Here is a 27532-nt window from a genome sequence, read left to right on the forward strand (position 1 = left end):
AATGAATGTAACCCACGACTCAATTGCCTTAATTTAGGATAAAAGTGACCACTTATGATAGTTCTAACACAGCATTGTGTACCAGTCTGAACATTTTAACCGCATTTACATGCTTCATGGCAGATGTAAAAGGTTAGAATTTCTGCAATAGGGTGCACCATATTAGGCCAATAGATTTAGTAATAGTTCTGTCGAAATCTTTCGTTGACTATTGAAATGTCGATTATATATATATATAAAAAAAGGGAAAAAAAAGAAGAAAAAAAAATGCGTTGCTTCATTCATGTATTTTCAACTTCTGACATTTTTTTTTTACTCTACTTTGCCTCTAAATGAAGTATTAAGCCTATCCATGATAGTTATACATTTGATGTGCATTCTTCACTATTTTGTATGCACTCCTGAATCCTTTTGGCTGTGAATTGGCTTGTTTACATATTAAAACAATACGACTGTATGCGTAGTGGCAGACTTAAATTTTTCACTGCATGCAGTTACTCTTACTTTGAATTGGGACAGGTGAAATGGATTACGCCAATTCTCTATGAATCTCAATCTTCGTTCGAAGTCCTAAAATAGAGTTCAAAATTCTTCCAAAATCTCAGGTTTTCGCGAGAAAATACTAATTTTCATGGAGCTATCCCTTACAAAAAAAAGTTTTCTTTATAGAGTACTTATTCCGAAACTGGTATTTCTAATCAAACACATTAACTCGAACTAGAAGTTTTCGTTAGTCTCAACAAAAATATTTAACTATCTACTCATGTTTTTAGCGATTCTTTGAGTAAAAGTAGGAATGATTGTATTTTACTAAAGCTCAGTAGCGGTTGTCTCTTATAGAAATGCTGAAAAGGCTAGCATAAACGGCTTAATTGCTCAAGAAATGATCTCTCTTGTTGCGACTAATCAAAAATTAACTCGACAGATCAATAATTTCCACTAATACGGAAACGTAAGGCATACACAGAAGCCGACCTTCCAAGTTTTACACGTTTCGCGCTTTTATAATTTATAGAAGTAAATAAACCCTGTCTATACATTCAAGACTCCTTCTGATCCCTGAAAGGGGAGGGGCTCACGCTAGCTGGAATCAAGGGAGCAGCGATAGCTGGATAGTATAACTATTGGTTTTAGGTATGGGATGAAAATTTTGTTTTGGTAACACGACTTACTCTGTTTTTCGCGCGCCTTTTTCTTAATTTGCCTAGTAACTATAGATTTTATTGACTGAGTGGACACCAACAAATGGAGAAAAATATTAGCTTTCATTCACTATATCAAAACTTCTGCTGCATGCAACTTACCTTTTTCTAACTAAGTTTAAGAACAATCTAGTATAGCTTGGCTATGCTTAGCTATAGTAAAAATCCGTGAAAAAAACACAGAAAGTCCGTGGTTTCTAGAAAAATCAAGAAAAAGAATCGTAAAAACCAGTATTGAGGCACATAACAATACCAAATTTTCATCTAAGATGAAATTAAAAAGTTAGCTTCTTTTTTAGGTATAAAATCAACTTTTCTGCTTTTTTGTCTTCCACCCAGTGCTTCCACGATATATTTGTTGAGTTATTTGGAGGACGGGCTCCTGAAGTCTTAATTCTTCCAAAGAATGCCGGTGTACACCTATTAATACCGTTTCATACTTTTAGCTTTCCGTTAAGAACTGCTTCATTCGAGGTTCAGTAGTAAGATATGTCCAACTACCAGCTGATGAAGTAGATACACAATTACTACAAGATGCAGCAAGAAAAGAATCATCCAAAAAATGAAGGAATTTATGTAATTTTTATTTTAATATAAATCAGTTTTCACACGGTGTCTTTCTTGTTATTAATGATGTGAAATTTACTCTTTGGATCCAAGAGAATTCAAACGTGCAATATCACAGAATTTTGTTGACCAGAAAACATCTTATGATTCCGCTCGAAATTAGATGCTTGTGTAACCCCGATTACTTTAATCTGAATTTCCTTTTTTCGTAATAGAACCTTCTATGGTAGACAGAATATTGGATACGGTGATTCGAAGTTGTTTGTCTGACGCTGATTCGTAGCCTACATTCTTAAACTAAGCAAACTTAGATTAAGTAGATGATTCTTCAATAAACAAGGGTAACTTAAACGGTTCAATCGCTATTAAGCATAATACGAAGATTCCAATTTACAACATTTCTATAAAAACATATGCAACCTATATACTGCCTATCAAAGACAACAGTCCATGGTACGTCTACTGATCCAAGTGGTAATAGCCGAGATGATTAATCTACATGACTCTTCAATAACATAACATTGTTAAATTAAAAATTTCCGCAGAAAAACTAGACGATAGAACTGTTCATCTTGCCAGAAAGTTACTGGAATCAGCTATCCTTTTGTTAGAATAATTTAGTTCGGCAATCCAGAATAAAATGTGTGCACTGGACTTTCTATGTAAATAAAGAAATTCGCAGGAATAGACAGAAATCTTCAGTAGTATGGACGCCGGGGATTATTCTGAAACAAAAAATAAAACAGATAAATAAAAAAAAAAATCGAAAAAGAATGCAATACGAATTTTCAGCAAATTTGGATGAGAAGTCTAGACTCTCATCTATCTTCAATAGCTTGAACATAATTGAAAAAAAAAGTTCGAATACTGTAGGTTTGGTAGACAAATTGTCTTACAATGCCCAAGATTATTATTTTTCATAAAGGAGAACGGTTTCCTTTTTTTTAAGTATAATTTGCTTAAAAAGATCAAATTTTCCTGCTGATTCTGGATATACAATTAACTTTGGTTTCATCAACATAAACTAATTCGCATTAGGAAAGGGGATTTAAAAAAATTCTACGCGCGTAACATTTTATCACAAAACAAGAAGCCTTTGAATACGTGTCGAAAGCATACCATTATAGAAAGATAAGACATTACAATTACGAAGAAGATTGTATACTGTTGTACTTGTCTACGAAAGGCGATCTTTTGAAATTTTGACTTTTTCAATCCTCTAATAACCATTTTTTTTCATAATTTCGAGACAAGTAAAAAATTTTCTCGTGTACAACAGGGTCACGACTGCGAATAGAAAAAAAAAATATAAAAAAATAACCTCCAACACAAAAAATAGGAACTGATTAGAAGCAGATCTGAGTAATTAAACATTAATATTACTAAAGATAGTACAAATTAAACCATGAAACGTTTTTAACGGGTCACGGTGTATTAAGTTAAGTTTATTAATAATATTCATTCAGTTACGGTTACCTCAGATGTTTTGTTTGACTTTTTTTTTCTCTACTCCAAAACACATTTTTGAAGCGCACAGTCAATAAATTATTATTACTGGAAGCCCCATAAGAAGTAATTCTTCTAACGGTATGAAACAATTAAAAAAGTACGAATATCTATATGAAAAGTCCATAAGCTGTCGATTTGGGAATTTCCTCGATAGAATGGGATGGCGTAGATTTCTTTCCAAAAAAGGCCGATTCGAATAATCCCTCTAATCAGTTTTCCGTACTCGGGCCTTAATCATTTTTTATTTAAATTTTTTACCATCATTACCATATTTCAAGTAATCAAGTTTAGTACGGTGTTCAGAAGAGGTAACCAAAAAATCATCCTTGTCAAACTTATATTCTCAGGATGTCTAATTTTTTTTCTCATACAATTTTAAATCCCTGAAATATTTGTTAAAGTCTTGTTTAAAAAGAAATTGACATATTTAAATAACATAGACAATTTTATAAACCTCATCTAAACTCTGACAGAAGCTACGTTTCGTCTTTAAAAATCACTAAACTACATGAACAGGATTTAAGCGGCGTTCCAGAAATCGTTGGGAAGAATTTTGCAGCCAACGTCAGTGGTTTGCAGCTAGCGAGCATGTATACGCATTTTTCATTGCGGCGTAGCCTGATACTCGCTAATTCCGGAATTTGATATAATCAAATTACATAAGTTGAAATGATATGCTCGAGCTATGGTTTTCAATATTCATATAATTACTGGCACTTCTTGTTTAAAAACTTAACAAACAAATCATATAAGCGCTTGTGCTGTGTATTATTTTTGATAGCAGCTGTGTTTGGACTTTTCTTTATGCACATTCGATTCAGTCTGTACTTTCCAGAAAAGGCCGTGTTACTGATGAATGAGTTAAGAAAAATTGAGGGAAAATCACTCTTTTGTGACAAAATTAACGCGCTCATTGAAGTGAGTGTAAAAAAAAACAACAACAAATAAACCCCATAATCGTATCATACAGAACCTAAAACTCGGCAACGTATTGAGCATCAATGTAGATACAGTAAAAAAAAAAAAAAAAAAAAAAAAAAAAAAAAAAAAAAAAAAAAAAAAAAAAAAAAAAAAAAAAAAAAAAAAAAATCTGATTACATAACTGAACCGAAAGACGGAAATCAACAGAGTCGTTTTAAAATCAATTCATATTCTTACAGTTACATGGATACCATACAAATATTAAAAAAAAGACAACATGTTTTTTATATTTAGTTTCTTATAATGATTTGAATCGTTAAACTAGCTTAATATAGGCTAAAAAAGTAGCATTTGCTTTTCTTATACAGGGTGGGCCAAAAGTCGCTGACCCATTTCAATTTTAAATAACTTTTTTTTAATTTAACAGTTATGTGCATGGAATTTTAGTATCATAAAGTCAAGGCGATGGAAATTGGTTTTCTATAGCGTACGTATACCGTACTGAATTTTTTTCCATAATTAATTTCCAGGATCTGAAAAAATAAAAATATCAAGAAAATAAAAAAGATTGAAAAATAAAAAAGGATCAGTGACTTTTGGTTCACCCTGTATATTCTCTCAAGATTTAATCCAAAATTCTTTATCATACTGTCAATAATATCACATCGATTCACTGATGATTGGTTTCAAGAAAACTGCCTAATTAAATATTAAAAAAATAAAAATAACATTTAATCACCCATAGTCTACCAAAATAGATTATAATGGAGCACTACAAAAAGAGGAAAAAAAAAGAAACGAAGAAAAGGCGGGAATGTCTATAACGCTTGAGAATGTACAGTAAAAAATTTGTATATTATAGTAGCACTTTTTGACGTTTTTAATGTCTCTCACTGACAGCATGTGTGATAGGTTATCACACATGTTATAGGTATGTGGCGAGGTAGGTTATGTGTGGTAGCCACACTGAACGATAAATCGAGGCAAGAAATTTAATGGAGTAGCGTCTGCGATTCGACATTACAAACGCATAGGCACATAATAGTAGACTTCACAAAGGGCTCATTGGATTGGTAATCAAAAGTTCTAGTGGCCGTGTAATTAAAAGGTCTAGAAATTATGTCTTTGATGATGACAGCTCCCCACAGCCCTCAAGGCAAGGTTCCTAAGTTGTACCCTGGGGCATATAAGATATATATAGAAAGGGTAATCGTATAACCTTTGGAGGGCGCACATTGGATTGGTAATCAGAAGTTTTAGTGCCCTTTTTTAAAATTCAGACTGATCGGAGGGTGATAGCCTCCCCCCAAACACCTCGTATTTTCCCGAAATGCATCTGATTTCAATTTTGAGATGGTCATTTGTGTCTTAGAAACTTCCAAAAGAGCTCATTCGACTGAAAATTGAAAGGGCCAGTGCCCTTTTAAATATTTGTAAGAGATTAGAGGGCAACTAACCCCCTCCCATACTCACCATTTCCCAAACACATCAAATAAGGATTTTGAGATGGCCATTTTGTTCAAAGTAATTGAAAGTTCTGGAAATTATGTCTTTGAGGATACCCCCCCCCCCCCCCCACAGCTGTAAGCTATGCCCTGGGGCATATAAGGTATATAGAGAAAAGGGTGACCGTATAAACTTTGGAGTGGGCTCATTGGATTCGTAATCAGAGGTTCTAGTGCCCTTTTTACAACTCAGAGTGATCAGAGGGTGGATACCCCCAACCACACCTCGTATTTCCCGAAATGCATCTGATGGAAATTTTGAGATGGCCATTTGTTTTCGTAGAAACTTTGAAAACAGTTCATTCGATTCGAAATTGAAAAGGGCCAGTGCCCTTTTTAGTAGTCGAAACTAATTGGAGGGTGACTAGCCCCCTCCCTCGCCCACCATTTCCTCAAATACATCCAATCAAAATTTTGAGACAGCCATTTTGTTCAACGTAATTGAAAGTACCTGAATTATGTCTTTGAGGATGACACCCCCCCCACAGCCCTCAGGGAAAAGTCAGTTATGCCCTGGGTGCATATAAGGTATATATAGAAAGGGTGATCTTGTAAACTTCATGGAGGACTCTTTGGATTGGTAATCAGAAGTTCTAGTGCCCTTTTTAAGATTCAGAGTGATTGGAGGGTGGATAACCGCCACCCCTCGAGACCTTGTATTTTTCCGTAATGCATCTGATAGAAATTTTGAGATGGCTGTTTGGTGTCATAGAAACTCAGAAAAAGACTCATTCGATCAGAAATTGAAAGGGTTAGTGCCATTTTTATTAGTCAAAGTTTTTCAATGAAAAGTAAAGAGCTCCATTAAGCCAAGAATGAGCAAAAATAAAGTCAAATAATCTTACAAAGGTAAAACTACCACAAATCACTATCATTAAATAAATAAAACTCAAAACGAACAGAAATTACAATAAATAGCCGAGTCAAACTCAAAACGAGCAAAAATTAACATGAGTAGGGCTGATTACCCCTATGCCTTCTCAAGATTAGAACACACTTTGCGCTTTACTGAAAACAAAATACGTTTGTAATGTTTTCACCTTTCTTACTTTCACAAATAAAAATTACCAAAACCTTAACGAAGAAATGTCAGTATATGTCAATTTAATTGACAATCCATAACCATTTGTTTTTTTGTTTTTTTCAGGATTGGAACATCGGACTGGAACTAAAGCCGTTATTTACTGTGACTCTATTTCAGCAATCTACCAAGGTGCGAATGTCCACTCCGTAAACCCACTAGCAAATCACTCGCAGAAAAACGTTTTGCAGATGAAAAAAAGTAATGAAAGACGAAGTTTTTATGGTCCCAATCACACAATGAGATTAAAGACAACGAAATAGCTGGCACAGGAGTAACATATGTTTTGCTAAGGAATAATCCCTTGACTCGACATTTATCCCTTACCACAGGCGGGACTGAACCCGCAAACCTCTTATCAAGAGGCACTTGTTCATTTACCGTTCTGTGACAAGGTATTTATTAATTTGATTTTTCCACAAAACAGTATATTCTTTGGCTAAAGGGATTGTAATGGTCATCTTTGACAATTTTCAATTTAATTTTTTTTAATTAGATTTTTAAGAAAATATTTAATAACAGAGAGGGCACCACAAAAAATGCCATCGGGCTCGGCACCTAGTCAATCTAGGCCTGAATGGAAGAAGCCGTATAGCGTAAAATTAAACATCGCACAGTTGGGTTAAAAAATGGGCGTGTCATACACAATATAGTATAGATTTAAACAGGAAATGCTGAATGTCTTTACTCATTCTTTCTATTTTTTAGGTCAACTTTATTTTCTAATCTTATTATTTACTCACAACGTTTGATTCAAACTGTTTTCGAACCTATCGTAAGAGTATCTTATGTATTCAATATTGACACACCTAAAAAGTAATACAATATTTGACAAACAATCACATTTCTGTTTGGTGCAATATCAAGAAAGGTCATACATCAGGAAGTGATTCTCGAATGGCGTGATTCATCAGTAAAAGACCATGGCAGATTATATATAATTCCGAGTGACACTTTTTTATTTACTTAAGCTAAGATTTGACATATAATGGCCGATTTTTAGAAGCAAACTCGATTGAACAAATGCTTTATGAGAACTACAACTGCTATATCTGACTGAAAACCGATTTTGAAAAGTCTTCCTGTAACAATAGTCTAATAAATTTCACTAAATCTTATAACAAGCCAAATATTTTCAAGAAGTTCAGGAGTACTTTCAAGGAGTTCAGAAGTTTCTTTTAAATTAACAAACACAACATATCGACTACATACCAAGGGGTTAGGACGAAATCTGTAGGCTAGCATCATTCGTTTCCTATAAACGTCAAACTCGTCGTCATTGGTAGAAAGCTCCCCTGGCTTCTCCATTCCCAATCCATGAGAATCAGACGTCGCATTCCTACAAATAATCAGAAATTAACCAAAGAACGAGATAATATCAAAATTACATCAATACTTGAGCAAGTGGGTGCAGGTAGTCTATAAGCCATTAAGGCTCAGCCGATTAGTGCACCTTAGAAAATAAAAAATTAAAAAAAACATTTCTTTTTTATCGCTTGAAAATATTCAACACCATTGCATTTTGTCCACTTAACTATAATTACAGGGGTATTCCAAACTTTTCGTACTATAAAAAGAAATAAAATCATTTTTGCTACAAAATACTATTTTTATCAAACAGTTTGCGGTAACGAACAGTAGTAAGGAGCGACCCGGCTCAAAAGCAGACGAAACTCTAAAAAACGGAATTTTGATACTAATAGATATATCAAAAAAATCGGATTTTTAAGCTGATTTTAAATATATATAAGTTTCATTAAATTTAGTGTTACTCATCAAAAGTTATGAGCCTGAGAAAATTTGCTTTGTTTTGGAAAATAGGGGAAAACACCCCCTAAAAGTCATGCCATCTTGACGAAAATCACACCATCGCATTCAGCATATCCGAGAACCCTACTGTAGAAGTTTCAAGCTCTTATCTACAAAAACGTGGAACAGATAACTTTTTGCCAGAAGACCGATCATGGGTGCGTGTTTATTTATGTGTTGTTTTTTTTTCCCAGGGGTGATCGTATCGACCAAGTGGTCCTAGAATGTCGCGGGAGGGCTCATTCTAATTTAAATTTTAATGTCGCTCCTTGCTTTCAGTCACTTTTTTATTTATTTAATTACTCAGAGAGCTGCACATTTTTGATCATTTCAATCGATTCTCTGACATAACCATCAATGACCATTATCGAAACAGAATACACACTCCATCAATAATCACCTCCAGTTCCAAAAATTGTAGGGAGGTATATGGACTAACAACAAGTCCTTTCACCTCTTTGACTTCTTCTTCAGAAAAACTAGCTACTGGAAGCGCTATTCTCCTCCAGTCTGCAAACAATGGATATATACGATTATGAACAATAATACACTGTTATTGATTGTGGGAAGTGCGAGTACCTTAGCTACCTGTCCCCGGCAGTTTAAGGCACTAGGCCGGCCGGTACCAATACGACTCTTCCTACTCATTCCCGCTCTCTTCTGCACAATCAAAAACTATGGATAAATCGCGTCCCTTTAAAAATTGACTTCTTCAAGCTTTAATCTTTATTAAACAATATTTCTCTTCTTTAAGGTATCAATTGCTGCCTTAAATATCTTACGATCAATTTCCCATGGCAGGTTAGAATCCAGGATAGCTGTATAAGTATTTGGAATCTTAGCCAAGGAGCAGAAACGCTTAAGAGCAACAGTCTCCTCACTCTGAGCCTGGCAATCGAGTAAAATATGCTGGATTGTTTCCTCTGTTGAAAAGCAGATTCGGCATAAAGGGGAATGATGTAGCTTCCAATTAAATAACAAGCTATTTAGAAGTAGGGCACCTGATTTCAGCCGGTAATATAGCACTGTATTTAATCTTGTATGAAATGGAGATAACATGTAATGGAGTTAATGTACTGTGATTAACTTTGGATCTTTGCCTGATAATATCTCGTGAATTGAGGTCAGAGGAAGGACTAGGAGATAACATGGAAGCCTTTGCTGCTAGAGAATCAGCCATATCATTATATTTTATACCTTTATGACTAGGAACATGTTGAAAATAAACTTCATTTTCCTTGATCTTAAGATTAAGAAGCTGTCTTCTAATATTATATAAATCTTTGTCATTAGCAATTCTATTAATATTTTGGATCAGTAGTAATGCTGATTTAGAGTCGGAGAGACAGAGTATATTTTCAGATTCAATGTTATAATTTATAAGTGCATCCAAGGCCAGGCGGATGGCACATAATTCAGCAGACAAGATAGAAGATCCCAATGGGAGAGGAGAATAAATGTTCAAATTCAGGGATGGGATACATGCTCCTGCTCCAGCTCTTTCCCTCTGGACGGATCCATCTGTATATATTTTTCTATAGTTGGGGTAAGCCTTTGAGATGTGTTCAGCCAAAATAGTCTGGATCTCATAATTAGGAATCAAATCTTTACTAATAGAGATAAGTTCTACTTGACAGCTTGGAGGACTCATTTCCCATGGGGGGGACTCAGTAAAGGGATATGCATAAAGCGAATGTTGATTCCAGTTTGGGACCTCCAGTTGAAACTGATTCCATGATGAATGGGCATTGGGACAGGCTGACTTCTCAGCAAAGGTATGTGCATATACAGCATGCTTGGCTCCATAAGCCTGGATTTGCGAGAAATACTTTATCCTTAGACTAGATGCTAGATCACCTGCAGTTAGTTGCCAAAATTCTCAAACCTACTCAGATGACGCGAGATAGATGGAAAGCTAATCAGGGGAATGAATTTTAATTTCAGCCATTTATTTGCGACTATCGAGTTTTCTTTTCCTCTGGAGAACGAAATGATTTGGGAATTATTGGATTATTTAGGAACCAACAGGCAGTCATCATTTGAACTTTTACGGTCAAAAAGCATTGTCAAATTTAATTCGTCAGTTTTGTTCATTTAGTTTCATGTTTCAACGTGGCTGCACTTACAAAAACGTGATACTATCCTCAAACTTCATGATTTTGAAACAACCAAGAGATAATTATTAGACAACAGGGTTTCCAGGAATAGACCTAAAACGGATCGATGGTGCAAAAAATATTTTTAGTTTAATGTCCTTGCGCTTCAAATCCATTGGTAGATAGATATAATACCCTAATTTTTCTGGCATTTGATTGACTTTCTAGTGATATAAAAGCGATTAGTATTAAAGCTAATCCTGAGAATTTTCCACATCCATGATCGAGAATTGTGACCTCAGTGCGAACAATACAATAAGCTAAGTAAGACATTTGTAATTTGGTGACAAAAATATAGACCTACTATCTTAATGATGGATTCGACTGTAGCTGCAAAAATAAGTAACATGAGAGATTAACAATATCGAAGGTAAAAAAAAGTTGCGACAACATGAATCCGTTTTATTTTGTACCATAAGAATGCTGACTTTTCCGCACGATCTTAAAGTAAAAACACGAGTCATCTGACCTTGTACGTCGATTAGATTTTAGCTTCAAAGAAAAGCAAGTGAGAGAAAGATAGAGAGAGAGATATAGAGAGAGTGAGAGAGAGAAGTTAAAAGATAGACTTAAGAACGAAAAACAAACGTACATATTTATAGGAGCCGTTATCCCCGATCCAGAAGCTCCTAAACCTTTGCCTTCAGTCCAGCCAAACTTTTGAAGCATTTTAAAACCCACATTATCTTCAGCTATCTTGAAGTCTTCATAATCAGATACGGTCATTGACTTTCCAGTTTTCAGCGCTTGATACTGCAAAAATAACTATTATTTGATATACTATTCACTGACTATTTATTTTGAAAGTGGATGAAGGACAAAAATCAGTCTCTTGAAGGCCCAGCATGTCCACAAAAAGTGAAAAAGTCGACAAAGGAAAAAGTTATTGACAGAAAGAGAAGTTTAGACCTTGAAACGTTTAAATATTGTTGACGAAGCGACTGATTTGCACTGTTTTGCTAGGCCAATCTAGATATTGACAATTCGACATGACATAGCTAATGAAAATGAAATAAGAAGGCCTGTGTTGACACTTATGAGAGAGAAAGTTTCTCAGATCTAGATTTACAAAGTTGATTTAATTTTTTTTAGGTTGAGCTTAGTCATGCTGAGTTTAAAATCACTTTGAAAAACAATTTTTTTTAACAATTTTGTGACAATATCACAAAATGCTAAGCTACTCCAATCTAAAATTTTCAATTTTCTGAAAGTAAAACAACAAACAGGCAATATTCTAAGGAAGATGGAAACACGACAGTCCACAATTATAAAATCTAATCATTGAAAAAGATTTAACTCTAATTATAATTAGTTAAACTCCCAAAAATAAGCTAGGGAACTTGTTAGGTTCGGAGACATTGTTATTTTCCAAAAAAACATGCGTAATTAATCATAAAATAAGCAAATGATTTATACAATAAAGATGAAACGAGAGGGTAAAACTCTCTCTTAAACTTGGATTCAGACAGTTGTTATCCTAGATAAACATGTTAGTGGAAATGCGTGAATTTTTACAAGCTCTGAGATTTCAGGGTGAGAGTGGAAGATGTTAAGTAACAACGTCAGTTATTTTTACATAATTTAATTGGCAAACTAAAGTTAATATCAGAATTTTTTCGCCTAATCCCCATGACCTAACAAAAAAAATTCTTGCCCAAATAATTGGTAAGTACTAGCCTTAGATGTACATGATAGATATGTTTCAGTTTTTTTTTTTTTTGCTAACACGCAGTATGTCTTTGGAGCTTAATAACTTTCAAATTATTATAGCAGGATTGCCTCTCTAACAGAGTAGGTTAGATCGAGGAAGCTTACAATGTTGGTTCTTCAGCTTTAAGTTAGATCAGTTACCCCCCCCCCCATGATGAGTGGACTGTATCACGGACTTACAACTTATTTAAAAAAAGGTCATCATTAGAAACTCTTTTTTAACATAAAGGTGCCAAGTCATCTGAGGTAGAAACATTGGAAAACACACTCACCATAATTAGTCATTTGCAGAGAGTGACAGAAAAATCACCACGGTTTTCCGCCACCATATGTTTTCCACCACCTTTTAATTCAGGTAGGCCAGAATAGACATAGATATAGACATAAGAACAGACATAGACATAGACACAGATATAGACAAAAACATAGACCATAAGACTAACCTAACCTGTCTATTTTGACCCAACTAATCCTCTTGATGATTCAAGATTTCCTGGGTGGCGGAAAACATACAGTGGCGTTAAAACACCCACATAGAAAGTAAAGGCTAATAAGTTCTGGATTTTTTTTTTCTTTTCTGTTTTCCGGCCAGTCAGAGAAGAGATTTGTAAGTTTTATCTGGTACCAGGAACAAGAACTAAGACCATTTTTGTCGAAGAGAGGAAAAAGATTGAGGAACTATATTTCGCAGCGAAATTACCTACTATTGTTCAGAGGTAGTTTCGACGCGAAACTACCTTTAACTACCAATAACAATATTGTTAATTTATTACTATTTTCGTCGTGAATCTCACAACAAAAAGGAAAGACCAGGTTGAACTTAGTATCTTCAGGTTGAGTGCCGTCAATGCAAAGACAAATGTTTACCTTGGATGTAAATTTGGCCAACTCTTCCGGAGGTAAGTAATCCCCAATGTGATGGGCACCACCTGCTTTTTGCGTCAACTCTTCGGCTATTTTTTTAGTTTTCTCCATTTCTTGTCGTCGCCGTTTATGCTCCCAGGTGCCACCTTCTGTATCCTCATCTGAATCATATTCATACTTAACTTTTCCTGCCCGCTCAAGACGATCTCTTTCCATCTTTTTCTTCTGCAGCTCTTGATAAAGGTACTGCATCTGCAATTAAATAAGTAATATAACCTATTACAAATCCTGTATTACTAAGAGTTCACCTTTTAGCTTATAAATGAAAAGAAGAGATGCTAACACCTAGCTCAGTCTTTCCTTAACTTTTATTACCATATCCCGGTACAAGTCTTCCAAATTTCTCACGACCGACCTCATAAAAAAAACAATACTTTTAAAAAAAATTCCTTTTTTTATATAAATTCAGCTATTTGTTTGCTTACTTCATAATAAAAAATTTCAAATGTATACGGAAGAAAATAATAACTCGTTAAAAAGTTAATAATTACGTTTATTTAAAACTTTATTAAAATAATGAACATTATTTTTTCCTTCGTTTTTTTCCCAGTGAAAAAAAAGTCTGGTACAGGAAGGGCATAAATACAGGAAAATATTTAAGCCGGGAAGTATCCTGGGAGAATCATAATTGCAAGCAGCTCAAAGTACGGCCAAAAGGAGTATTATTTTTTCTAACAATGGTTAGAATTAGCAAAGAGTGCCGATTCAGATTCAGATTGCTGGCAGCGCTCGCTGTCTAAGTAAAGAGCCATATGGCTTTATGTAATTTTTTTTTCTTTTGACCACGCCACTTCCTATGGAAAAAGTGGTCGTAGAAACTTAGGACAAGAACAATTCGTATGAAAATAGAATTTCTATTGCTATTTTTTAATGACTGACAGTGATTGGAAAGCAGCCAGCCCCCCCCCCACACCACTTTTATCTACCTAACCCTATTTAACCCCAAAATCAACGGATTAACATTTCGAGATGTCTATTTTGTTCACAACTGTCAAAAGGTCCAATAACTACGCCTTCAATAATTACATAATGCCAACAGTCCCCGAGTCAATGACTACAAATTATAGAATTTGCCCATTGTTTACATATAGGTCCTATTATTGAAACATAGGGGCAAGTTTAATCCTGGGTGTCCAAAAAGGCTAAGGATATTAAGGTGGAATTTTCAGGGAGTGTTAACATAAATCAAAAGACACTACGTGCGTCCAGGTTGTCAAGAGGGTGTATCTGCAGGAATGGATGAGGGTATTAAATGAAAATTTCAGGGCAAGTTGAATAAATCAAAATATACTATATGTATGCCGTATCACAAGAGCGGCAAAGGATATTAAAATTGAAACTTTCAGAGCATTTTATTGGGGATATTAAACTAAATCAAAAGACATTGTGCGCTAAGTGCATAACGTTGAAACTTTCAGGGCATGTTGAACAAAATCAAGACACTATAAGTGTAGAGGTTGTGAAAAGGGAGCATCTGAAATATCTCTGGAACAGCTAGTGACTGAAGGTTTTAGGCAAGTTGAATAAATCAAAAGATACTACGTGACACCCAGGGTTTCAAAAGAGCTTGACTTCAATATATCAGGCCCAGCTGATAAATTGGTATACAGTCAATTGATATAAGGTTATCAATAAGCGACTTGGGGGACGGTGCTGAAGCTTTTAAGAACCCTTTTGACTTAAATTTCAGACCAAGTCCATCTTAAATTTTGATTTAGGGGGGGGAGGGACCTGGGAGAGCTTATTAATGAAAATAAATGATCGATGAAAAATATGTTCGCGTTGAATCTTAGCGCGAAATTTTCTTCTTTTTTTCATGTTGATCTGCTTAAGATTTCACGCAAATAAGATACCTTAATTAAAGTATCAGAACCAAGCGAACCTCAACCGGAAACAAATCTGGTTGCACTGATTCACGAGGTCCCATTTTTATATTTATTTTTTTTTAATAAATAAAAAAAATAACCTCCAACACAAAAAATAGGAACTGATTAGAAGCAGATCTGAGTAATTAAACATTAATATTACTAAAGATAGTACAAATTAAACCATGAAACGTTTTTAACGGGTCACGGTGTATTAAGTTAAGTTTATTAATAATATTCATTCAGTTACGGTTACCTCAGATGTTTTGTTTGACTTTTTTTTTCTCTACTCCAAAACACATTTTTGAAGCGCACAGTCAATAAATTATTATTACTGGAAGCCCCATAAGAAGTAATTCTTCTAACGGTATGAAACAATTAAAAAAGTACGAATATCTATATGAAAAGTCCATAAGCTGTCGATTTGGGAATTTCCTCGATAGAATGGGATGGCGTAGATTTCTTTCCAAAAAAGGCCGATTCGAATAATCCCTCTAATCAGTTTTCCGTACTCGGGCCTTAATCATTTTTTATTTAAATTTTTTACCATCATTACCATATTTCAAGTAATCAAGTTTAGTACGGTGTTCAGAAGAGGTAACCAAAAAATCATCCTTGTCAAACTTATATTCTCAGGATGTCTAATTTTTTTTCTCATACAATTTTAAATCCCTGAAATATTTGTTAAAGTCTTGTTTAAAAAGAAATTGACATATTTAAATAACATAGACAATTTTATAAACCTCATCTAAACTCTGACAGAAGCTACGTTTCGTCTTTAAAAATCACTAAACTACATGAACAGGATTTAAGCGGCGTTCCAGAAATCGTTGGGAAGAATTTTGCAGCCAACGTCAGTGGTTTGCAGCTAGCGAGCATGTATACGCATTTTTCATTGCGGCGTAGCCTGATACTCGCTAATTCCGGAATTTGATATAATCAAATTACATAAGTTGAAATGATATGCTCGAGCTATGGTTTTCAATATTCATATAATTACTGGCACTTCTTGTTTAAAAACTTAACAAACAAATCATATAAGCGCTTGTGCTGTGTATTATTTTTGATAGCAGCTGTGTTTGGACTTTTCTTTATGCACATTCGATTCAGTCTGTACTTTCCAGAAAAGGCCGTGTTACTGATGAATGAGTTAAGAAAAATTGAGGGAAAATCACTCTTTTGTGACAAAATTAACGCGCTCATTGAAGTGAGTGTAAAAAAAAACAACAACAAATAAACCCCATAATCGTATCATACAGAACCTAAAACTCGGCAACGTATTGAGCATCAATGTAGATACAGTAAAAAAAAAAAAAAAAAAAAAAAAAAAAAAAAAAAAAAAAAAAAAAAAAAAAAAAAAAAAAAAAAAAAAAAAAATCTGATTACATAACTGAACCGAAAGACGGAAATCAACAGAGTCGTTTTAAAATCAATTCATATTCTTACAGTTACATGGATACCATACAAATATTAAAAAAAAGACAACATGTTTTTTATATTTAGTTTCTTATAATGATTTGAATCGTTAAACTAGCTTAATATAGGCTAAAAAAGTAGCATTTGCTTTTCTTATACAGGGTGGGCCAAAAGTCGCTGACCCATTTCAATTTTAAATAACTTTTTTTTAATTTAACAGTTATGTGCATGGAATTTTAGTATCATAAAGTCAAGGCGATGGAAATTGGTTTTCTATAGCGTACGTATACCGTACTGAATTTTTTTCCATAATTAATTTCCAGGATCTGAAAAAAATAAAAATATCAAGAAAATTAAAAAATATTGAGAAATAAAAAAGATTGAAAAATAAAAAAGGGTCAGTGACTTTTGGTTCACCCTGTATATTCTCTCAAGATTTAATCCAAAATTCTTTATCATACTGTCAATAATATCACATCGATTCACTGATGATTGGTTTCAAGAAAACTGCCTAATTAAATATTAAAAAAATAAAAATAACATTTAATCACCCATAGTCTACCAAAATAGATTATAATGGAGCACTACAAAAAGAGGAAAAAAAAAGAAACGAAGAAAAGGCGGGAATGTCTATAACGCTTGAGAATGTACAGTAAAAAATTTGTATATTATAGTAGCACTTTTTGACGTTTTTAATGTCTCTCACTGACAGCATGTGTGATGCACTGGCGAGGTAGGTTATGTGTGGTAGCCACACTGAACGATAAATCGAGGCAAGAAATTTAATGGAGTAGCGTCTGCGATTCGACATTACAAACGAATAGGCACATAATAGTAGACTTCACAGAGGGCTCATTGGATTGGTAATCAAAAGTTCTAGTGGCCGTGTAATTAAAAGGTCTAGAAATTATGTCTTTGATGATGACAGCTCCCCACAGCCCTCAAGGCAAGGTTCCTAAGTTGTACCCTGGGGCATATAAGATATATATAGAAAGGGTAATCGTATAACCTTTGGAGGGCGCACATTGGATTAGTAATCAGAAGTTTTAGTGCCCTTTTTTAAAATTCAGACTGATCGGAGGGTGATAGCCTCCCCCCCAAACACCTCGTATTTTCCCGAAATGCATCTGATTTCAATTTTGAGATGGTCATTTGTGTCTTAGAAACTTCCAAAAGAGCTCATTCGACTGAAAATTGAAAGGGCCAGTGCCCTTTTAAATATTTGTAAGAGATTAGAGGGCAACTAACCCCCTCCCACACTCACCATTTCCCAAACACATCAAGTAAGGATTTTGAGATGGCTATTTTGTTCAAAGTAATTGAAAGATCTGGAAATTATGTCTTTGAGGATACCCCCCCCCCCCCACAGCTGTAAGCTATGCCCTGGGGCATATAAGGTATATAGAGAAAAGGGTGACCGTATAAACTTTGGAGTGGGCTCATTGGATTCGTAATCAGAGGTTCTAGTGCCCTTTTTACAACTCAGAGTGATCAGAGGGTGGATACCCCCAACCACACCTCGTATTTCCCGAAATGCATCTGATGGAAATTTTGAGATGGCCATTTGTTTTCGTAGAAACTTTGAAAACAGTTCATTCGATTCGAAATTGAAAAGGGCCAGTGCCCTTTTTAGTAGTCGAAACTAATTGGAGGGTGACTAGCCCCCTCCCTCACCCACCATTTCCTCAAATACATCCAATCAAAATTTTGAGACAGCCATTTTGTTCAACGTAATTGAAAGTACCTGAATTATGTCTTTGAGGATGACACCCCCCCCACAGCCCTCAGGGAAAAGTCAGTTATGCCCTGGGTGCATATAAGGTATATATAGAAAGGGTGATCTTGTAAACTTCATGGAGGACTCTTTGGATTGGTAATCAGAAGTTCTAGTGCCCTTTTTAAGATTCAGAGTGATTGGAGGGTGGATAACCGCCACCCCTCGAGACCTTGTATTTTTCCGTAATGCATCTGATAGAAATTTTGAGATGGCTGTTTGGTGTCATAGAAACTCAGAAAAACTCATTCGATCAGAAATTGAAAGGGTTAGTGCCATTTTTATTAGTCAAAGTTTTTCAATGAAAAGTAAAGAGCTCCATTAAGCCAAGAATGAGCAAAAATAAAGTCAAATAATCTTACAAAGGTAAAACTACCACAAATCACTATCATTAAATAAATAAAACTCAAAACGAACAGAAATTACAATAAATAGCCGAGTCAAACTCAAAACGAGCAAAAATTAACATGAGTAGGGCTGATTACCCCTATGCCTTCTCAAGATTAGAACACACTTTGCGCTTTACTGAAAACAAAATACGTTTGTAATGTTTTCACCTTTCTTACTTTCACAAATAAAAATTACCAAAACCTTAACGAAGAAATGTCAGTATATGTCAATTTAACTGACAATCCATAACCATTTGTTTTTTTGTTTTTTTCAGGATTGGAACATCGGACTGGAACTAAAGCCGTTATTTACTGTGACTCTATTTCAGCAATCTACCAAGGTGCGAATGTCCACTCCGTAAACCCACTAGCAAATCACTCGCAGAAAAACGTTTTGCAGATGAAAAAAAGTAATGAAAGACGAAGTTTTTATGGTCCCAATCACACAATGAGATTGAAGACAAGGAAATAGCTGGCACAGGAGTAACATATGTTTTGCTAAGGAATAATCCCTTGACTCGACATTTATCCCTTACCACAGGCGGGACTAAACCCGCAAACCTCTTATCAAGAGGCACTTGTTCATTTACCGTTCTGTGACAAGGTATTTATTAATTTGATTTTTCCACAAAACAGTATATTCTTTGGCTAAAGGGATTGTAATGGTCATCTTTGACAATTTTCAATTTAATTTTTTTTAATTAGATTTTTAAGAAAATATTTAATAACAGAGAGGGCACCACAAAAAATGCCATCGGGCTCGGCACCTAGTCAATCTAGGCCTGAATGGAAGAAGCCGTATAGCGTAAAATTAAACATCGCACAGTTGGGTTAAAAAATGGGCGTGTCATACACAATATAGTATAGATTTAAACAGGAAATGCTGAATGTCTTAATTCATTCTTTCTATTTTTTAGGTCAACTTTATTTTCTAATCTTATTATTTACTCACAACGTTTGATTCAAACTGTTTTCGAACCTATCGTAAGAGTATCTTATGTATTCAATATTGACACACCTAAAAAGTAATACAATATTTGACAAACAATCACATTTCTGTTTGGTGCAATATCAAGAAAGGTCATACATCAGGAAGTGATTCTCGAATGGCGTGATTCATCAGTAAAAGACCATGGCAGATTATATATAATTCCGAGTGACACTTTTTTATTTACTTAAGCTAAGATTTGACATATAATGGCCGATTTTTAGAAGCAAACTCGATTGAACAAATGCTTTATGAGAACTACAACTGCTATATCTGACTGAAAACCGATTTTGAAAAGTCTTCCTGTAACAATAGTCTGATAAATTTCACTGAATCTTATAACAAGCCAAATATTTTCAAGAAGTTCAGGAGTACTTTCAAGGAGTTCAGAAGTTTCTTTTAAATTAACAAACACAACATATCGACTACATACCAAGGGGTTAGGACGAAATCTGTAGGCTAGCATCATTCGTTTCCTATAAACGTCAAACTCGTCGTCATTGGTAGAAAGCTCCCCTGGCTTCTCCATTCCCAATCCATGAGAATCAGACGTCGCATTCCTACAAATAATCAGAAATTAACCAAAGAACGAGATAATATCAAAATTACATCAATACTTGAGCAAGTGGGTGCAGGTAGTCTATAAGCCATTAAGGCTCAGCCGATTAGTGCACCTTAGAAAATAAAAAATTAAAAAAAAACATTTCTTTTTTATCGCTTGAAAATATTCAACACCATTGCATTTTGTCCACTTAACTATAATTACAGGGGTATTCCAAACTTTTCGTACTATAAAAAGAAATAAAATCATTTTTGCTACAAAATACTATTTTTAACAAACAGTTTGCGGTAACGAACAGTAGTAAGGAGCGACCCGGCTCAAAAGCAGACGAAACTCTAAAAAACGGAATTTTGATACTAATAGATATATCAAAAAAATCGGATTTTTAAGCTGATTTTAAATATATATAAGTTTCATTAAATTTAGTGTTACTCATCAAAAGTTATGAGCCTGAGAAAATTTGCTTTGTTTTGGAAAATAGGGGAAAACACCCCCTAAAAGTCATGCCATCTTGACGAAAATCACACCATCGCATTCAGCATATCCGAGAACCCTACTGTAGAAGTTTCAAGCTCTTATCTACAAAAACGTGGAACAGATAACTTTTTGCCAGAAGACCGATCATGGGTGCGTGTTTATTTATGTGTTGTTTTTTTTTCCCAGGGGTGATCGTATCGACCAAGTGGTCCTAGAATGTCGCGGGAGGGCTCATTCTAATTTAAATTTTAATGTCGCTCCTTGCTTTCAGTCACTTTTTTATTTATTTAATTACTCAGAGAGCTGCACATTTTTGATCATTTCAATCGATTCTCTGACATAACCATCAATGACCATTATCGAAACAGAATACACACTCCATCAATAATCACCTCCAGTTCCAAAAATTGTAGGGAGGTATATGGACTAACAACAAGTCCTTTCACCTCTTTGACTTCTTCTTCAGAAAAACTAGCTACTGGAAGCGCTATTCTCCTCCAGTCTGCAAACAATGGATATATACGATTATGAACAATAATACACTGTTATTGATTGTGGGAAGTGCGAGTACCTTAGCTACCTGTCCCCGGCAGTTTAAGGCACTAGGCCGGCCGGTACCAATACGACTCTTCCTACTCATTCCCGCTCTCTTCTGCACAATCAAAAACTATGGATAAATCGCGTCCCTTTAAAAATTGACTTCTTCAAGCTTTAATCTTTATTAAACAATATTTCTCTTCTTTAAGGTATCAATTGCTGCCTTAAATATCTTACGATCAATTTCCCATGGCAGGTTAGAATCCAGGATAGCTGTATAAGTATTTGGAATCTTAGCCAAGGAGCAGAAACGCTTAAGAGCAACAGTCTCCTCACTCTGAGCCTGGCAATCGAGTAAAATATGCTGGATTGTTTCCTCTGTTGAAAAGCAGATTCGGCATAAAGGGGAATGATGTAGCTTCCAATTAAATAACAAGCTATTTAGAAGTAGGGCACCTGATTTCAGCCGGTAATATAGCACTGTATTTAATCTTGTATGAAATGGAGATAACATGTAATGGAGTTAATGTACTGTGATTAACTTTGGATCTTTGCCTGATAATATCTCGTGAATTGAGGTCAGAGGAAGGACTAGGAGATAACATGGAAGCCTTTGCTGCTAGAGAATCAGCCATATCATTATATTTTATACCTTTATGACTAGGAACATGTTGAAAATAAACTTCATTTTCCTTGATCTTAAGATTAAGAAGCTGTCTTCTAATATTATATAAATCTTTGTCATTAGCAATTCTATTAATATTTTGGATCAGTAGTAATGCTGATTTAGAGTCGGAGAGACAGAGTATATTTTCAGATTCAATGTTATAATTTATAAGTGCATCCAAGGCCAGGCGGATGGCACATAATTCAGCAGACAAGATAGAAGATCCCAATGGGAGAGGAGAATAAATGTTCAAATTCAGGGATGGGATACATGCTCCTGCTCCAGCTCTTTCCCTCTGGACGGATCCATCTGTATATATTTTTCTATAGTTGGGGTAAGCCTTTGAGATGTGTTCAGCCAAAATAGTCTGGATCTCATAATTAGGAATCAAATCTTTACTAATAGAGATAAGTTCTACTTGACAGCTTGGAGGACTCATTTCCCATGGGGGGGACTCAGTAAAGGGATATGCATAAAGCGAATGTTGATTCCAGTTTGGGACCTCCAGTTGAAACTGATTCCATGATGAATGGGCATTGGGACAGGCTGACTTCTCAGCAAAGGTATGTGCATATACAGCATGCTTGGCTCCATAAGCCTGGATTTGCGAGAAATACTTTATCCTTAGACTAGATGCTAGATCACCTGCAGTTAGTTGCCAAAATTCTCAAACCTACTCAGATGACGCGAGATAGATGGAAAGCTAATCAGGGGAATGAATTTTAATTTCAGCCATTTATTTGCGACTATCGAGTTTTCTTTTCCTCTGAGCAGAAAAATGAAGAGTTTTGCGAGCACGTCATGTAAGTAACAAGGAGAACGAAATGATTTGGGAATTATTGGATTATTTAGGAACCAACAGGCAGTCATCATTTGAACTTTTACGGTCAAAAAGCATTGTCAAATTTAATTCGTCAGTTTTGTTCATTTAGTTTCATGTTTCAACGTGGCTGCACTTACAAAAACGTGATACTATCCTCAAACTTCATGATTTTGAAACAACCAAGAAATAATTATTAGACAACAGGGTTTCCAGGAATAGACCTAAAACGGATCGATGGTGCAAGAAATATTTTTAGTTTAATGTCCTTGCGCTTCAAATCCATTGGTAGATAGATATAATACCCTAATTTTTCTGGCATTTGATTGACTTTCTAGTGATATAAAAGCGATTAGTATTAAAGCTAATCCTGAGAATTTTCCACATCCATGATCGAGAATTGTGACCTCAGTGCGAACAATACAATAAGCTAAGTAAGACATTTGTAATTTGGTGACAAAAATATAGACCTACTATCTTAATGATGGATTCGACTGTAGCTGCAAAAATAAGTAACATGAGAGATTAACAATATCGAAGGTAAAAAAAAGTTGCGACAACATGAATCCGTTTTATTTTGTACCATAAGAATGCTGACTTTTCCGCACGATCTTAAAGTAAAAACACGAGTCATCTGACCTTGTACGTCGATTAGATTTTAGCTTCAAAGAAAAGCAAGTGAGAGAAAGATAGAGGGAGAGATATAGAGAGAGTGAGAGAGAGAAGTTAAAAGATAGACTTAAGAACGAAAAACAAACGTACATATTTATAGGAGCCGTTATCCCCGATCCAGAAGCTCCTAAACCTTTGCCTTCAGTCCAGCCAAACTTTTGAAGCATTTTAAAACCCACATTATCTTCAGCTATCTTGAAGTCTTCATAATCAGATACGGTCATTGACTTTCCAGTTTTCAGCGCTTGATACTGCAAAAATAACTATTATTTGATATACTATTCACTGACTATTTATTTTGAAAGTGGATGAAGGACAAAAATCAGTCTCTTGAAGGCCCAGCATGTCCACAAAAAGTGAAAAAGTCGACAAAGGAAAAAGTTATTGACAGAAAGAGAAGTTTAGACCTTGAAACGTTTAAATATTGTTGACGAAGCGACTGATTTGCACTGTTTTGCTAGGCCAATCTAGATATTGACAATTCGACATGACATAGCTAATGAAAATGAAATAAGAAGGCCTGTGTTGACACTTATGAGAGAGAAAGTTTCTCAGATCTAGATTTACAAAGTTGATTTAATTTTTTTTAGGTTGAGCTTAGTCATGCTGAGTTTAAAATCACTTTGAAAAACAATTTTTTTTAACAATTTTGTGACAATATCACAAAATGCTAAGCTACTCCAATCTAAAATTTTCAATTTTCTGAAAGTAAAACAACAAACAGGCAATATTCTAAGGAAGATGGAAACACGACAGTCCACAATTATAAAATCTAATCATTGAAAAAGATTTAACTCTAATTATAATTAGTTAAACTCCCAAAAATAAGCTAGGGAACTTGTTAGGTTCGGAGACATTGTTATTTTCCAAAAAAACATGCGTAATTAATCATAAAATAAGCAAATGATTTATACAATAAAGATGAAACGAGAGGGTAAAACTCTCTCTTAAACTTGGATTCAGACAGTTGTTATCCTAGATAAACATGTTAGTGGAAATGCGTGAATTTTTACAAGCTCTGAGATTTCAGGGTGAGAGTGGAAGATGTTAAGTAACAACGTCAGTTATTTTTACATAATTTAATTGGCAAACTAAAGTTAATATCAGAATTTTTTCGCCTAATCCCCATGACCTAACAAAAAAAATTCTTGCCCAAATAATTGGTAAGTACTAGCCTTAGATGTACATGATAGATATGTTTCAGTTTTTTTTTTGCTAACACGCAGTATGTCTTTGGAGCTTAATAACTTTCAAATTATTATAGCAGGATTGCCTCTCTAACAGAGTAGGTTAGATCGAGGAAGCTTACAATGTTGGTTCTTCAGCTTTAAGTTAGATCAGTTACCCCCCCCCCCATGATGAGTGGACTGTATCACGGACTTACAACTTATTTAAAAAAAGGTCATCATTAGAAACTCTTTTTTTACATAAAGGTGCCAAGTCTTCTGAGGTAGAAACATTGGAAAACACACTCACCATAATTAGTCATTTGCAGAGAGTGACAGAAAAATCACCACGGTTTTACGCCACCATATGTTTTCCACCACCTTTTAATTCAGGTAGGTCAGAATAGACATAGATATAGACATAAGAACTGACATAGACAAAGACACAGATATAGACAAAAACATAGACCATAAGACTAACATAACCTTTCTATTTTGACCCAACTAATCCTCTTGATGATTCAAGATTTCCTGGGTGGTGGAAAACATACGGTGGCGGAAAACCACGGTGGCGTTAAAACACCCACATAGAAAGTAAAGGCTAAGAAGTTCGGGATTTTTTTTTCTTTTCTGTTTTCCGGCCAGTCAGAGAAGAGATTTGTAAGTTTTATCTGGTACCAGGAACGAGAACTAAGACCATTTTTGTCGAAAAGAGGAAAAAGATTGAGGAACTATATTTTGCAGCGAAATTACCTACTATTGTTCAGAGGCAGTTTCGACGCGAAACTACCTTTAACTACCAATAACAATATTGTTAATTTATTACTATTTTCGTCGTGAATCTCACAACAAAAAGAAAAGACCAGATTGAACTTAGTATCTTCAGATTGAGTGCCGTCAATGCAAAGACAAATGTTTACCTTGGATGTAAATTTAGCCAACTCTTCCGGAGGTAAGTAATCCCCAATGTGATGGGCACCACCTGCTTTTTGCGTCAACTCTTCGGCTATTTTTTTAGTTTTCTCCATTTCTTGTCGTCGCCGTTTATGCTCCCAGGTGCCACCTTCTGTATCCTCATCTGAATCATATTCATACTTAACTTTTCCTGCCCGCTCAAGACGATCTCTTTCCATCTTTTTCTTCTGCAGCTCTTGATAAAGGTACTGCATCTGCAATTAAATAAGTAATATAACCTATTACAAATCCTGTATTACTTGTATTACTTTTTATTACTTCTGTATTACCTTTTAGCTTATAAATGAAAAGAAGAGATGCTAACACCTAGCTCAGTCTTTCCTTAACTTTTATTACCATATCCCGGTACAAGTCTTCCAAATTTCTCACGACCGACCTCATAAAAAAAACAATACTTTAAAAAAAAATTCCTTTTTTTATATAAATTCAGCTATTTGTTTGCTTACTTCATAATAAAAAAATTCAAATGTATACGGAAGAAAATAATAACTCGTTAAAAAGTTAATAATTACGTTTATTTAAAACTTTATTAAAATAATGAACATTATTTTTTCCTTCGTTTTTTTCCCAGTGAAAAAAAAAGTCTGGTACAGGAAGGGCATAAATACAGGAAAATATTTAAGCCGGGAAGTATCCTGGGAGAATCATAATTGCAAGCAGCTCAAAGTACGGCCAAAAGGAGTATTATTTTTTCTAACAATGGTTAGAATTAGCAAAGAGTGCCGATTCAGATTGCTGGCAGCGCTCGCTGTCTAAGTAAAGAGCCATATGGCTTTATGTAATTTTTTTTTCTTTTGACCACGCCACTTCCTATGGAAAAAGTGGTCGTAGAAACTTAGGACAAGAACAATTCGTATGAAAATAGAATTTCTATTGCTATTTTTTAATGACTGACAGTGATTGGAAAGCAGCCAGCCCCCCCCCCACACCACTTTTATCTACCTAACCCTACTTAACCCCAAAGTCAACGGATTAACATTTCGAGATGTCTATTTTGTTCACAACTGTCAAAAGGTCCAATAACTACGCCTTCAATAATTACATAATGCCAACAGTCCCCGAGTCAATGACTACAAATTATAGAATTTTCCCATTGTTTACATATAGGTCCTATTATTGAAACATAGGGGCAAGTTTAATCCTGGGTGTCCAAAAAGGCTAAGGATATTAAGGTGGAATTTTCAGGGAGTGTTAACATAAATCAAAAGACACTACGTGCGTCCAGGTTGTCAAGAGGGTGTATCTGCAGGAATGGATGAGGGTATTAAATGAAAATTTCAGGGCAAGTTGAATAAATTAAAATATACTATATGTATGCCGTATCACAAGAGCGGCAAAGGATATTAAAATTGAAACTTTCAGAGCATTTTATTGGGGATATTAAACTAAATCAAAAGACATTGTGCGCTAAGTGCATAACGTTGAAACTTTCAGGGCATGTTGAACTAAATCAAGACACTATAAGTGTAGAGGTTGTGAAAAGGGAGCATCTGAAATATCTCTGGAACAGCTAGTGACTGAAGGTTTTAGGCAAGTTGAATAAATCAAAAGATACTACGTGACACCCAGGGTTTCAAAAGAGCTTGACTTCAATATATCAGGCCCAGCTGATAAATTGGTATACAGTCAATTGATATAAGGTTATCAATAAGCGACTTGGGGGACGGTGCTGAAGCTTTTAAGAACCCTTTTGACTTAAATTTCAGACCAAGTCCATCTTAAATTTTGATTTAGGGGGGGGGGGGAGGGACCTGGGAGAGCTTATTAATGAAAATAAATGATCGATGAAAAATATGTTCGCGTTGAATCTTAGCGCGAAATTTTCTTCTTTTTTCATGTT

The 27532-nt window shown here is 34.9% G+C and overlaps 1 protein-coding gene across 1 annotated transcript; it reads right to left on the minus strand.

The window, feature by feature from the left end:
• Positions 1 to 2123: 2123 nt before the first annotated feature.
• On the minus strand, positions 2124 to 25886 carry LOC136043179 (SURP and G-patch domain-containing protein 1-like; the record flags this gene model as incomplete). The annotated part of the gene is made up of 7 exons (XM_065728107.1): positions 2124 to 2494; positions 7998 to 8124; positions 11343 to 11503; positions 13328 to 13576; positions 20250 to 20376; positions 23642 to 23802; positions 25638 to 25886. Coding segments are annotated over 7 exons (1101 nt in total), but the record flags the coding sequence as incomplete, so codon positions are not given.
• Positions 25887 to 27532: the final 1646 nt, after the last annotated feature.

This window comes from Artemia franciscana, unplaced genomic scaffold (genome assembly GCF_032884065.1).
Source record: "Artemia franciscana unplaced genomic scaffold, ASM3288406v1 Scaffold_3584, whole genome shotgun sequence".
NCBI classification, from domain to species: domain Eukaryota; kingdom Metazoa; phylum Arthropoda; class Branchiopoda; order Anostraca; family Artemiidae; genus Artemia; species Artemia franciscana.